The sequence below is a fragment of the Eulemur rufifrons genome, chromosome 12 (genome assembly GCF_041146395.1).
Source record: "Eulemur rufifrons isolate Redbay chromosome 12, OSU_ERuf_1, whole genome shotgun sequence".
In the NCBI taxonomy this organism is placed as follows: Eukaryota; Metazoa; Chordata; class Mammalia; order Primates; family Lemuridae; genus Eulemur; species Eulemur rufifrons.
The window spans coordinates 15,182,488-15,197,481 of record NC_090994.1 but is presented as its reverse complement, the minus strand read 5'-3'; the positions used below and the strand labels follow the sequence as shown (position 1 = coordinate 15,197,481).

General features: G+C 44.0%; 1 protein-coding gene across 1 annotated transcript; it reads right to left on the bottom strand.

The window, feature by feature from the left end:
- Positions 1 to 1,820: 1,820 nt before the first annotated feature.
- CLDN23 (claudin 23) lies at positions 1,821 to 2,828 on the bottom strand. The gene has a single exon (XM_069485222.1). The coding sequence runs from the start codon at positions 2,762 to 2,764 to the stop codon at positions 1,880 to 1,882; it is 885 nt and encodes a 294-aa protein (XP_069341323.1). The 5' UTR covers positions 2,765 to 2,828; the 3' UTR covers positions 1,821 to 1,879.
- Between the last annotated feature and the right edge of the window lie 12,166 nt (positions 2,829 to 14,994).

Genomic DNA, 14,994 nt, shown 5'->3' with positions numbered 1-14,994 from the left:
GGAAGGGTTTTGCATAGAAGGCAGTGGAGAATCATTGGGGATAAAAAGTAAAACACACAAAACACCAGTTCTGTGTTAACCAAGGCTTCCCAAGAAATAGTTGGAATTATGATTAAACCGAGATTCAGAGGCTGTCAGAAACTCAGCATCTGCATGTTGTCTGCTGGGTGCTCACCCCTCAGCCTCCTAATTGCTGCTTTCCAAGGTGTTAGCTAAAAAGAGCCCTGTAGCCTTTCCTCAATTCTGGCTCCGTTCCCTAGAGCAAGTTCCCAAACTCATCTAGGTGGCAGGCACTCAACAGTCTGAACATGAGCCACCAGTTGGGAATTGAAATTTGAGCAAGGCATAGGCCCAGCTAAAGCTTTGCAACTCCAAGTGTGGTCCACGAACCGTCAGAACTGGCGTCTCCCGGGAGGTACTTACGAAATCATTTTCAGGGCCTCTCTCCAGACCTACTCAATCACAATCTGCATTTGAAAAAGACTCCAGTGGTAAAGAGGCTGCACATTAAAGTTTGGCTTCAAAAAGAGAGAAACAGGTGATTCCAGTACAAAATAGCAAGAGAAGTGAATTGGTATCATCTCTTCTACCCCTAGGCAGTGGCATGTGCTGTTTAGTTAGTTCCATTGTACTATGTCCAGTGCTTACTGAACTGAATGTTCCCACCTTTGAACGGCAGATTTTAAAGATGAGATTCCATTTATTTAAAGGCACCCTTAAATCAACCACTTGGAATTAAACCAGCCCTGCTGGGAATTCAGTCTCCCCCATGGAACACATAGCTGTCTTCCTGTGATTTTAAGCCACCACTGCTATTTATACAAAAGGAAAAGACTTCTAGTCTCACCTCAAGTGGAAACTGGTGCTTCTAGTTTTTTTCAACAATAGACTTGGCTTTGCACAGAAAACAGCATGAACCTGAAAACAATGCAATCAGAGATTTAAGTGGAGCCCGTTGGCTTCTTTTAGTAATCTTATGCTAAGAGGTGCAAAGATAGGGGTGCCAGATTTCAGACACTGCCTGGCAGCCAGGAAACTGTTAGTAATGAAAGCTTAAACTCCCAAAGGTTGCACTGAAGACAAAAAAGCTTTTGTGGGTATATTGAAACTGTTGTTTTAAAATTTTATTTATAAATAAAAGATATATACATATTTTCTACAAAATATTAAGTCTATAATCCTCTGTGTCCATGACGAGGTATCTGAGGAATGGAATAGTATAGCGTTAGGCCCTCTATGTCCCTTCTGGCTTCTGCAAGAGAAACTCTTGAGTGACCTCAATTTTCATAAATCCTGTTTATGCATGAAGAAATGTAGATATGAGTTAATCAGGTTATTTCATTCTATAAAAGCCACTAAAGCTTCTGGTATTTGCATAGCTCTTAACTTTCTTTTAAGAGACTCATTCAAACATATCAAGACATATATTGGCCTCTTGGAGTTTGCATGACAAGGAGTTAAAACAGCTGCAAAAAATACAATCATTATATCGATGCCAGATTCATCAGTATCTTAGAATACTGTTATTTCAAGGTGTTGTTTTTGAGCCTCTACTTGCCGATTTCAGCTTTGTGTTGTTATTGTCGCTGGTCCACACGATGCAAATGCCACCCTTTATCTTCTTCAGCAATAAATATGACAAGCTTGTCACTCCATAAGAGGACCCCGATCCCCCTGGAGAGGAAAACTAGACTCTACTAAAGAAAACCCAGTCCAACCTGAACAAATTAATTGTCCAAGAAATCTAGTCTGGCCATAGGAAAGGAAGATCGCCCTCCAAACTACTCACAGGGGTTCCAACTCCGAGCCAGGAGGGTCTGTGCGGGGCGAGTCCTTTGTCACCCAGCGCTCCCAACGCGGGGGACCCGGGGGGCGCCGTCTACAGGTCAGAGTCGCAGGGCAGCGAGCTCTGGCAGGGCCGGGTGCTGCGCGAGGAGGCGCCGTGGGAGTCGGCCGGCTGCTCCCGCTCCCCGTCCAGCACGTCCGCCGGGTTGGCGTAGGCCTTGGGCGGCGGCCGCGGCATGGGGAAGCCCACCTTGGCCTTGACCCCGGTTCCTTGCTGCGCGGGCGGCGGCCGGTGCTGGCCCCCGCTGTAGTACTTGATGGCAGGCGTGAGCGCGGGGTCCGGCCAGTCCACGTAGACGGTGCTGATGCTGCTGCGGCGTGGGCCAGCCGGGGGCGCCTTGCGGCGACGGCGACAGTGCTCCTCGCACCAGGGCGCGAAGCTGAGCGCCAGCGAGAAGCCGCCCAGCAGCAGCAGGCAGCTGCCCAGGTAGCCCAGCACCAGGCTGTAGCTGACCTGCAGCGTGACCGGGCTGTCCGGGGCGGGCAGGACGGTGCGGTCCTGCAAGAAGTGGTTGTACCAGGACACCGGGATGAGGCTGAAGAGGCCGGCAGCGAAGAGCACGACGCCCGAGAAGCCGGTCAGCGCGAAGTGGGGCTCGTCCCGCCAGCAGCGCACGCCCAGCGTCGCCAGCAGCAGCCCCAGGGCCGTGGTGGCCAGCGACGTGGGCATGAGGCCCCGCGCCACGAGCACGGGCTGGGCCCCGAAGTAGCCCCACTGGTCCGTCTGGCCGCACTGGCGCTCTTGGCTGCTCTGCTCGCGACACATGTCCCACAGGCCCTGGTACAGCACCACGTCCACCGGCTGGTCCAGGAAGCCCTTCACCAGCCGCCAACCGGGCGCCAGCGTGCTCGTCAGGTTGAGCAGCAGCCCGCACGGTGCCAGCACCATGCCCAGCGTCATCACCACCGGCGTCCGCATCCCGGGCCCGCCGCGCGGACGGCGTCCCCGCCCCTCTCCGCCGACGCTGTCGCCCTGGCCCCTCGCCTCGAAGTGCGCCCTGCTCTCTCCCCCGGCGCTCTTTGTCTCCTGCGCCCGACCGTCCCAGTCCCTAGTCCTGCGTCCCGCCGCTCCGCCCTCCCGCTGGCCCTAATCGAAACCAGCCCGCGGGCGGGTCTGACCGAAACCGCGGGCCCAGGTGCGGGCGCGCAGAGGCGGCCAAACCCGGCCGGGTGGGAGGGACGGGAGGGACGCGAAGTGCGCTCAGGAAGCGGCCGGGCCACCTCCCGCGCGGCAGGCGAGCTGGGGCTCCCAGCGGCTGGGACACCGCACTCCGCAGCCCGGTCCCGGCCCGAGCAAAGGTCGCCCCGCCCCGGCTCCCTGGCCCGGGAGGGAAGAGGCGGCGCCACGCGGAACGCCGCGCCCGTGCAGGTGGCTGGGCGGCTTCCTCGCTTCCCCGCGGATCTTCCAGAAGTTCTTCTCCCGACTCTGCCGGTCGACCCTGCGGATATAGCCTCTCCCTCCACGCCCAGCAGGTCCCCGATGGCCACCAGTTTTGCTCTGTAACTTGCAGCCACTTGCAGCTGAGTGGGCGGCCCCGAGCCCTCCCTACTGGAGATGCGCGGGGTGGCCTGGCCCTCCGCGGCCACGCACCAGATCAATGTCACGTCTTTCTGCCCTGTGTTCTTGCACAGAGTACCTACAGGATTATCCTATAGATCAGTGGTCCCCAACCTTTTTGGTACCAGGGACCGGTTTCACGGAAGACAATTTTTCCACGGACGGGAAGGGGAGACGGAGCTCAGGCGACGCGGGTGCGGCTGTACATACAGATGAAGCTTCCCTCACTGGCCCACTGCTCACCTCCTGCTGTGCACGTACCCCCGCCCCCCCCCTTTCTAATTTTCGTGGAAGACAATTTGTCCACAGACGGGCAGGGGGGACGGGGGCGGCGGAGCTGTGCAGCCCGGTCCCTAACAGGCCACACACGGGTACAGACCGGCCGCCTGGGGATTGGGAACCACAGCAGATGACTGTCAGGCCCAAATAGACTGTTGCATGCATCTCCGTAAGCAAGCCTGTTTGTTCGAATGCTTGTTTTTCCTCAGCATAGGAAACAATGAGATATGGGATTACGCCACATATTTACGACAAAGACATGTAGGCCTGTGGGGGTCAATTTATATGGCAATAAGAGAAAGGTGATTGTGTTAAATATAGCATCTGATTATAGAGCTGACCTCTGTGTTCCATGGGCTTCCGAGTTCATCCTATGGCTGAGTGAGAAAGCATGAATCACAGCGCGGCAGGAAAGAATTATTGCTGGGCTTAGTACCTGCCTGTGTAAACTGATCCCCCAGGTCCTTTAAAACAGTTTCCTTTTCTGAAGAGTGGCCCTGCGGTCATGCCAGTTGACAATGCCACAGGTTTTGAAATAGCAGGTGCCCAGCAACCAATTCTGAAAGGACAATTCTAATAACCCGGTTAGCCTGCGTAGCACAAAGTTGCAACCTTCTGCAGTAACTTCATCTTGGGAAATCACATGACAAATTTTGGCAGGTCAAGAGGGTCTGCTAGGTCAGTTCGCTGTGACAAAGTGCCTCATGGTCCTTCTACCAGGTCTTTGTATTTTACTCTCTCCAAATAAAGCCCGAATGCTATTGACATTCTTTCAGGTGAATCCAATTCAGTGGGTTATAGAATAAAAATTAAACAACGAAAATAGTTAAACTATGATCTTTGTTTTTAAATAGCATTCAAACAGCTCAAATTGAACAAAGCCCCTTCAACATAGAATTAACCGTCCCTGTTGTCAGATAGCCAACAATTAAACAGCTATTTTTCTAGCCATGTGTGCCTAATTAGAGAAACTAAATGAGTAACTTTTGACATCCAAAGTAGCCCAGTTAGCTCAGTATCACATTATCGTAATTTGTTTTCTTTATAGAATTTATCACCATATAATGTTTATGAATATATTGTTTCCCCCAGTGCATTGCAAGTTGCAAAGCTAAGGGATGTTGCTGGTCTCGTTTGTGACTCTATCTCAGCTCCTGGAATAGTGTCTAGTACATAGTAGGCATTCAGGAAGTATCTGTTATGTAAATGAAAGTAGTTTTGTAAAATTCCTACGTGGTAACACGAAAGGAGAATATAGCACACATCATTATTTTTAAATTGTAGTAAAATACACATAAAAATTAGTCTTAACTGTTGTAAAGTGCTGTAAAATCTTAACTGTTGTTGAGTGAACTTAACACCACACAGTTCAGTGGTGTTAAGTTTATTCCCTTTGTTGTGCAACCCAATCTCCAGAATCTCCTTTTATGATTTCAGGATGATTCGAGCGCATTACATTTATTGTGCAGTTTATTTCTATTATTAATATGTTGTAACATATAATAAATAATTACATAACTCACCGTTATGCAGAATCAGTGGGAGGCCTGAGCTTATCTTCCTGCAGCAAGATGGTCCTGTCAGAATCCTGGGTTTTGGCACCAAAAAGACGCCAGGGTGGGAGTCTGCCCTCAATTCTTGGTGTGCTCTTGGCCGAAGAATGACCAGACACACCAAAGTGTCAAGTCCAGACTATTATCCCAGGCCCCTGACTCGTTTCTTGGGGAAAAAAGTCACCAGCAAGGCCAATACGATGGAGTGAATTCAGGCAGGGAGCAGTATCCAAGAGCAGCACTTTAGTGTAGACTAAAACGGGTCTGTCTCCACGAGTGCAGAGAGACCGACTCACTCACTTCTTCTGACTTCTTGGATTGTTTCATTTCATTAGCCCAGTCTGGAGGCGGGCTCTCGGGAGCGTAGGGAGTTAAATCCAATGATCCACAGCTGTCCTCAAACTTTCATCTGCCTATATGAGCTCCCTCTAATGAAGCCCACCTGGTGGGGGCGTGGTGAACCGCAATGCAGATTCAAGCTAACGGCATATTAATTACCCTTAGGTTACTTAGACGACTTTCTAAATCTTATTCTGCCTGGGCTGGGGAATTCCTAGACTGATAAAGCATTCCCTCCCTCCCCAGGTTGCTCAGGATAAGATTAAGCGTGGGGCAACCCCAAAATGGAGTACTTGCCCTTACCCTTCTTCCCAGGTGGAGCAATTGCTCAAAACAGCACCAAAACAGGGAACCCTTGTCCCGAGAAGAACGAGAGGTCCTAACTCCCTAACAGTCCCATCTGGGGGTGATGGGAGACAGTGACACCTGAAATGTGTTGCTTATGTCCAGTCTACTCGTAATCTTGTTTTGGTTGTTGTCACAGCAGAAAACACTGCTTCACAAAGATAGGATGTTGGAAATGGAAGCAGGCTTTTCAGTGCTTTTGTGAAAATCTTAGGATACTCTGCTGCCTGGACTTTAATCCAGAGCACATGGAGATTTGAAGTTTTTTCAAATATGCTTTTCAGGCCACCATCATTTGCAATCTCAAGCAGCTGATCCTCCTCTAGCGTGGACAAAGTGGATTCACCTGGGTTATTCACACATGGATCACGGACCCATTCCTTCCCAGTTTGGGGGTCTTTTGTGGGTGGGGAGTAATGCTCAAACTCTTTTGAAAGCTGAGATAGGTGATGATGCACCAGCTGGGAGAAAGAAGGCCCTGGCTCAGTCTCTTTCAATATCTCTGCTAATGTTGGAAACATGTCAAAAATCCCAATGTTCACTTGCCGCCCCCATAATTCCAGTTTGGCCTTGAAGGCAGCCACTTTATCTGCCAACTTGAACACAGTTGTCATTCCCCCCTGAAGTGACAGATTGAGTTTGTTGAGCAGGTTGAATATGTCACACAAGTAAGCAAGTCTTGTGACCCATTCTGTGTCACTGAAATGTGCTGCCAGTGGTGACTGTTTTTCTAAAAGCAATCTCTGGAGCAGCTTTTGCATCTCAAAAACTCTGGCCAGTGATCTACCTTTAGAAAGCCGTCTCACTTCTGTGTATAGGAGATGTGTGTGCTCTGCGTCCGTCTCCTCACAGAGCTGCCCGAACAGACGTGAGTTAAGGCATGTACTTTAATGTGGTTGATAATTTTATTTACATCCTGCAAAATGTTGCTTAGTTCAGGTGACATGTTTCAGCTAGCCAGCATTTCTCTATGGATGACCCAGTGCGTAGACTCATATTCAGAAGCGACCTCCTTGACCCGAATAGTGGAACCAGAAAGCCGTCCAGTCACGGCAGCTGTTGTGTCCATGCATAAACTGACACAAAATGACAGTTCAGTTTTCCTGATGTGTGATCATTCAAATTCTTGAATAGTTCTGCAGCTGCGGTGTTATTTGGCAACAGAAGTGCACATAACTTATGCTTATGTACATCCTCCTGAAAAATATATTGCACAAAAACAAGCATTGTTGCCTTGTCAACATTGGTAGACTCGTCAACCTGGATTTTGTACCACAGTGACTCACTAATCCTCTCTAACAATTGTGCCTCAGTATCCTCTGCTATTTCATCAATTCGTCTAGTTATGGCACTAGCTGAAAGAGGATCACGTGCCACCTTTTGAACTGCAGCCTCCCTTAAAAGTTCACGGCAAATGTCCTTAGCAGCAGGCAGGACCAACTCCTCACCAGCAGTAAACGGCTTCTTAGCTTTAGCAGTGCGGTTAGCCACTAAGAATGATGCCGTCAGTGCAGACACGTTTGATGAAGTGGTGGCCTTCAATAATTGCTTCTGTTCTTCGTGTTCACGTTTTTTTCCTTTTGAAAAACTCCAAAAGCTTGTCTTTTAATGCAGGGAGTTTGGTCTCCATGTGGCAAAGCTGTTTTGAAGGTTTCATGGCTTCCTCGGATAGCCGGTCATCACATATTACGCAAAGCGGGCTTGGAGTATGTGAATCACCTGTTGCAATGAAACTAATTTAAGTAGGACTCTTGGTATTTTCTTTTAAATGCAGCTTTCATTGTGGGGACAGTCTTAGAGTCTTCTGCTGTCTCATCATTGGGTCTTTCCTCCTTTCCAAAGAAGCTCTCCAGCAACATATTTTTTTTACTCATTTTTGCTAGGGTTAGCTTGTGGGCTTACCAAAACTGTGACTGAGGCAAGTGTGCAGTACGGGAAAGAGGCGCACACGGAAGTGGTAAATAAAATAATGGGCGAGGCACACGAGAGACCAGCCTGAGCAAGAGTGAGACCTCATTTCTACAAAAAATAGACAAATTAGTGGGCATGGTGGCACATGCCTGTAGTCCCAGCTACTCCAAAGGCTGAGGCAGGAGGATCACTTGAGCCCAGGAGTTTGAGGTTGCAGTGAGCTAGGATGACATCACTACACTCTAGCTGGGGTGACAGAATGAGACTGTCTAAAACAAAACAAAACAAAACAAAACAAAACAAAACTGTATGGTCAACCATTGGACAATGTCCTGAATGGAAAAGCTAAGTACTATAGTGATAGCAATGCTTTACAAATTAACATATAGATTCAGTTTAATTTCAACAAAAAGTCAGACTGGGATTGCATAGGTGATTTCAAAGTTCCTCAGGAAAAATAAATGAATGAAATAAGTCAAAAAACTTTTGAATAGAGCAATTGTAAAAGGGCCTGTACTCTCCAGCTGTTAAACGTAATATAAAGCTATAATAATTTAAACAGTGTGATATTGGCTCTAGAATACAAAGGTAGATCAACAAAAAGTTGATCAACAGAGTCAGTTGAGGCCAAAAAGTAGGTCCTGGTTATGTACAAATTTATAATATGATCAAAGTGGGATTTCTAATCAAAAGGCATGACAATTCGATAGTGTTGAGGCAATTGGTTAGCTTTGGGAGAAGGAAAAAAACATAAGTCTATACATCCAAAATATGTAAAAACAAAGTCAAGGCTACATAGCTACATATAAAAACAAATACTAAAAGAATTAGAAGGAAGCAGAGGTGGAGATAAATCTATAGGATGTGGGAAAGTTTTCTAAGTAACACATCAAAGACAGCAATTTATACAGAAAGTTTGATAGATTTAACTTTTATATATAAAAGTTTAAAACTTTTTGATTTCAAAATGCCTTGAAAAATTGAGGACAAATCTTTTTTAGTTTAAGTGGTAGAAAAGAGGTTGATGTTTCACATCTAATATTTGTCAAATCAATAAGAAAACTTAGTAATAATGAAAAATGGGCAAAGAATATGCAATCATAGAAAAAACAAACATCTAATAAGTATGTTCAAAGGTGACACATTAAAGAATCCTTTTATTTACATAAATGCAAAATAGAACAAAGAGAAACCATTTTTCTTAAATTGGAAGAGTTTAGGGGAAAAAATGCTACTCAATTCTGGCCAGAGTTAGGGGGAAATATCTACTACCAGAGGTAAAGTAAACAGTACATTTATTTCAGAGGTGATGTTGCAATTTGTTTTGAAAAGCCTTAAATACGTGCCTTTCCTTTGATTTTTCAACTAACCTTCTAGGTATTTGCTCTGAGGAAATAAATGGAATATGTAGTCATGATGATCAAAATTCAGAGTTAGCATTGATCTTGAACTTCAAGAATATATTTGGCACATGGGCTATAGACTGGTAAGCAGAATAATCGAACCTCCTGATTTCTTTTCTTTACACTGTTTCTTTTATCAGAAGTTCTTTTCTATGTTCACAGTCCTGGTGAGCACAGCACACTTTAAAAATATTAAGAAACATATTTTCTCTCTTTCTTTCTGGAACTCTGAGCACCCTTCCCTGTGGTTGCTAAGCAGATAAGACAATTCTATGAATGACTTAATGTTATGTTTACAATGTTAGCTCTGAGAATTCTGAATATGAGCGAGAAATACATTGAACCCTGGAACACAGGCAAAAGTGTATGTTGCTGGTTCATAAACTTTAGTTAGGAAGCTTCAATGAGATTAAAGGGAAAATTTTAGCCTAAAGATATCAAATAAAGTTACGGTGGCTTTAAGCAGAACTACTGCTCCATCCCAGAGGATTTAATTATTTCGGAAGAAGTCAAAGCTAATAAATTTCACAAGCAGTTTTGACTAACGGGTACTTCGGACTTGGGAATGAAAAGGAAATATAAAAGTAAGTATCTCCCGCCTTATTTTCAGGACATGATAATCTCCCCTCTCTCAATAGTAATAAGGGTTCATATCTGTTAGTGGCAGGGAAAATTCATTCCCCTGCCACTCATTGCCAAGTGTTGAAAACCGTGTAGAACTATGCCGGAAAGTTCTTTATCCTGTCTTGCTGCTGTTCTCAGTTATGTTTCACCGAGACAAAAATGGGGTAAACTACACTGAAACAACTGCAATATGAGAAGTAGAGGAGTCTCATCATTGACATTGTCATACTGCTTTCAAAAGTACATCATATAGATGTAGACAGAAGTGCATATTGCTCACTTTATAATTAGTGTACGAATTGTTTAAAGTCTAGTAGATATAAAATGAGTGTCCTAAAATAGAGACATTTCTAAGCATAAGTTTTTGAGAAAGACCATTTTCTCATCAGTTCAGCCTTCTTCTCCACCTCCGCATTGTAGATGCAATTAAAAGTGGAACCTGTTAAACTTGCAAAACTTGTCAGTTGTTTGTGAAGCTTGATGCCATCAGTTAGGTATTTTATCAGGTTTTGGGTTCCTTTGGATCAATAACAACACATAATGTTAACAACTGGACAGGCAGACTTTGGTTCCTGACCTTCTTATGTGATAGAAAGATCTGGAAAAACCCAAATGTCCAACAAGAGGGAAATGGGTAAGCCTACCATGGTATGTCCAAATAAAGCAATGCTGGAGCTGGAAGGATGTTAGATAACATAGGCTCTAACCATCTTATTTTCCTGATGTGAATATCAAAGTGCAGAGAGAAAAAAAATCACTTTCAGACTGATGAAAGGAAGGCAAAAATTAGCACCAACTCTCAGAATCTTTTTTCTTCAAGTGTAAAATGGAGCAGATTCTACTTGATAGTATTGCTATAAGAACGAATGAGATAATCTTTATAAAATATATAACATATAAAATGGTATTTTTATTAATATTAACAAACCTGGATTAATCTATATTTGAATGATACTGAGTTTAAACATCCTCATATTTTTCATCTAGTATTTCTAAAATTTATAACAAAAGTGGGAACCTACAAGTCCAAGAGTGTAGTTGAGAGTAGTGTGTTCATACTGACAATATGGTTAGTGACTTGAAAAGGCAATATTTAGGTATATCTAGTTTTCTGTAGCTATGGGATATAGGATAAAAGACCAACATTCAATGCAGCATGAAAACAAGTACATCCAGTCTACAAACCAATAGAGAGCATGGAGCATAAACGATAACCTGAATCCTTAGCTCTTGCTCTGTTTGTATTTAGACTGAGTTATTTATTCTCTAAGTCAAATTCAAGTGCTGAAAACCCAGACACTTTTAAAATTGAGTTAGTTTTGCAAAAGAGATTATATAAAAATCTTAGAAGTTGGTTCTGGCCAATTTTGATAGAGAAGTCTACAGCTAATTTAAAATATTTTTTCTCAGTCGCTGAAAATGTGATTGAACATTTCTCAAAGGAAAATTTTTTATTTATTTTATTTACTTATTGCTTTTTTTTTTTTTTTCTTGAGACAGGGTCTTGCTATATTGCCCAGGCTGGCCTTGAACTCCTCTGCTCAAGGAATCCTCCTGCCTCAGCCTCCTTAGCAGCTGGGACTCCAGGTGCACATCGCCATGACTGGCAGAATATTTACATATTATTGGACAATTGGAATGTAAAATTCCACACAGGGCTAATAAAATGAAGCTGTTAAAGGAATATACAAAGTACAGTGAGTAGAATGGGGAAAACAGGAAATAAAAGAAAGTGAACACTTAGGAATTGGAGTCTCTCTTTAAGGAATTTAGAAGGATGGCCAGTTGATGCCCTATGCTATTAATATTATCAGACCCCAGCCACATGTCATTTGTGTTTTTGATTTCAATATGTTTTAAATCTCTTGGACACTTGATTTTATCAGAGTATAATTCATGAACAATGAATTCTAGTAATGATGTTGCTTGGCTGCTAACTCTGTTCTAAACACTAGATTTAATTAATCGGAAGATGCGTGCGCCCTCTTTTGCCTGAGGAATGTCTGCCAATCCCATTGGGAGGAGGCTGGCTGGATTTAGGGGATTAGTCAGCTGGAAGACTTCTGGGAGGAGAAATGACCTAAGATTCAGAGTCCTGCTGTGCCACTCATTTGCAACATTACCTGTGAAAAGTTACTTATTGTACAGGCAATAAAACCGACCTCATGGAGGAAAGAATGCTTATCTATAACTGGTTAGGAGAGGAGGAAGTTTCTTGACAGAAACCTACGTGGTATGTGAAGTTTGAACTACATAATTAAGGCAGCTGAAAGTAAGGGAGAGGACATTGGTAAGAAATGACATACAGGTGACAGGTTTGGCTAGTTTAAAATCCAATCACAAGAGACTCGAGAGAATTTGGCAATGGGTTTTACTAATTAAATTGAGTATGAGTAATCCTCTTTATAGACAGCATGATTTCTATCTTAAAGGCACGGAATACTAAATCAGTTGGCCTTTGCTGTATAAAAGGTAAATCAAAATTGTGTGACAAAACAACTGTTTATTATTTCTTTCGATTCTGTGGCCTGGCTGCGTGATGCTTCTGCTGGTCTTACCCGGGCGTAGGCAGGGGGCTGAGGTCCGCTGGCAGTGGGGCCGGGAGCTGGGCGTGGTGGAAGGAGACAGTATGGCGTCTTTCCCGATGGTCTCTCACGCTCTAAGAGACAAGCCTGACCGCTTTGCTTGGTGGTTCAGGGCTCCAGCAGCAAGAGAGGGCATTCCTAGTGCACAAGCTCTGTTCAATCCTCCGCTTGCATTTGCTAAGTCACATGGCCAAATCTAGAGAAGGTAGATTATCCAGGACATAGATAGAGAAAGTTGAGAACAAAAGAGACCATTACTAGGACTGTATATATCACAAGTATGTTCAATTGTCTTTGAATCGGAATATCAACCTACCCCAGAAATATCTACCACCAGAGAGTAGAATTCATCTAGGTCAGTGATGTCCCATAGAGATATATGTAATTATGTAATATAATTTAAAATTTCCTAGTAGCAACATCAAAAAAAAGGTAAAAAGAAACATGCAAGGTTAATTTTAATACTATATTTTATTTAACTCAATATGTCTTAAATAGTATTATTTCAACACATACACGATATAAAAATTATGAATGAGAGATTCTACATTCTTTTCTTGTACTAAGCCATCAAAGTCTATATGTATTTTATATTTATGGCATGCCTCGTTTCAGACTCACAGCATTGCCTGCGCAAGGTAGCGTCCTGTGGCTGGTTGCCATTGTGTTAGACAGCACAGATCTAGGTGCTAACACCTGGGGAACAGGCAGAAGTGGGCGTGGACAGCCGGGATGCATTGACAGTCTGAGGAATAGTCACCTCCCGGCAGCTAAAGGTAGGAGGTGGGGGAGGGAGGCTTTGTATGAGAAACACAGTGAATGCTCAATACTGGAAAAATCTATTCCTCTGACCTATCATATTAATAAATCAAAAGAAAACAAATAATCACACCAAAAGATTCTTTTTGTTGACATGCCACATGAATTACTTAATTAAAACAAATAAACAAAACCAGCAACAACAACTCTAGTGAAATAAAATAGAGAGATCTTGCCCTCCGCGGTAAAGAACGTCCACGTACATCAATGGCCAGTGTTGTAGGTGTTGAAATAGCAGAAGCATTCCCAGCAAGTTCAGAACTATTTCTTAAACATTGACCTAGAAAGGCTAACCAATGAATTTAGTTAAGAATCTAAATTTAAGGATAAAAATATCGGCAGGAAGAGGCAAACTAGAAAAAGATCCTATTGACAATAGCGGCAACAAGAAAATTAACTTAATACGATGTCCATGAAGTTGTGGTAGATTAAACATGACTGTAAATTCTTTGCTGCTTTGCTCAGCAGGAGGTAGAGTCTAATTCCCCCCTTGTCGACCAGGCTTGGCTATGTCACTTGCCTTAGTCAATGGGATACCAACATATATGATGTAGCAGAGGCTTGTGCATTGGAGCTTGTCCAAGTGAGGAAGCCAGTCCAGTGTATGGAGGACGAGCAGACGCCTGGAAGAGGCCCAGGCACCCAGTTGCCAGCTAGCACCGAGGCCCCTGCTGTGATGAGTCCATCTCCATCCTTCCGTCCCAGCCAGCTGAATGCAGTCACGTGAATGAGCCCAGACGAGAACAGCAGAGGAACCCCTATCCAACTATATAGAAATAATAAAATAGTCAATCATTCATTTTGTGGGTGGCTTGTTATGCAGCAATAATTGATTGATACAGAAGAAAACTGTGTTAGATTCCTAGAGCTGTAATTTTAGCAATCAATGGCATTTCCTTGTAACAAAGCAATATTGGAAACCGGGACTCAGGCTTGATGCCAGAGATTCTGTCTCTGTTATGCGTTAATTTATTCCTTCTTTCACCAAGCATGCTCACTGAGCTTGGTGCTCAGAAAGATGAAACTGGCTCTGTTCCGAGAGAGAGACAGTCACATAAGTAAACAGTCACGACACCGAGAGACAAACACTATAATAAAGGTATGTGTTGCCAGGACACACAAATTCAAACAAAACAAAACAAAATAAAATAAATAAATAAAGGTATGTGCCGAGTGCTGTTTCTGGGAACCCCTGGTTAAGGGGAGAGGGTCAACTACAGTGACATTTGCTCAGGGTCATAAAGGATTAGTAAGGTTTTGTGAGTGAGAGGAGGTTGAGAGAGGACGTTTCAGACAGAGACAGAGGGAGCAAAGGCCCAGAAATGTCTGAGTATAAAGGGAGTCTGGGAAAAGGGGTGGGGCCTGGCGAACTCTCGGGTCACGTGATGGAAGGATTTTTATTTGATTTGACCTCTGCCCTTGGTGGACCTTCTACTGCAAATCCCCTGGGGATTGCTTTTCCTCCAAAATCCTAATTTTAGCTAACTCCTTCACCTTCGTTTTTGTAAGAGGTTCCAGCTACGATCTACAAAGTGAAAAGGTTACAACCTTCTGTTATATTTAGGCTTCAGAATTTATGCCTTGTATCCATTTTGCTGTTCTCTCTTTAATGTAAAATAAGTTTTGCTGCTTTAATTTTAGTGATCATAAACTAAATTATGTGTTCACACATAATTTCCCACATGACGTTTGGCCATGGTCTGCACTTCTGAAATGAACGGGTGTGGGTGTAT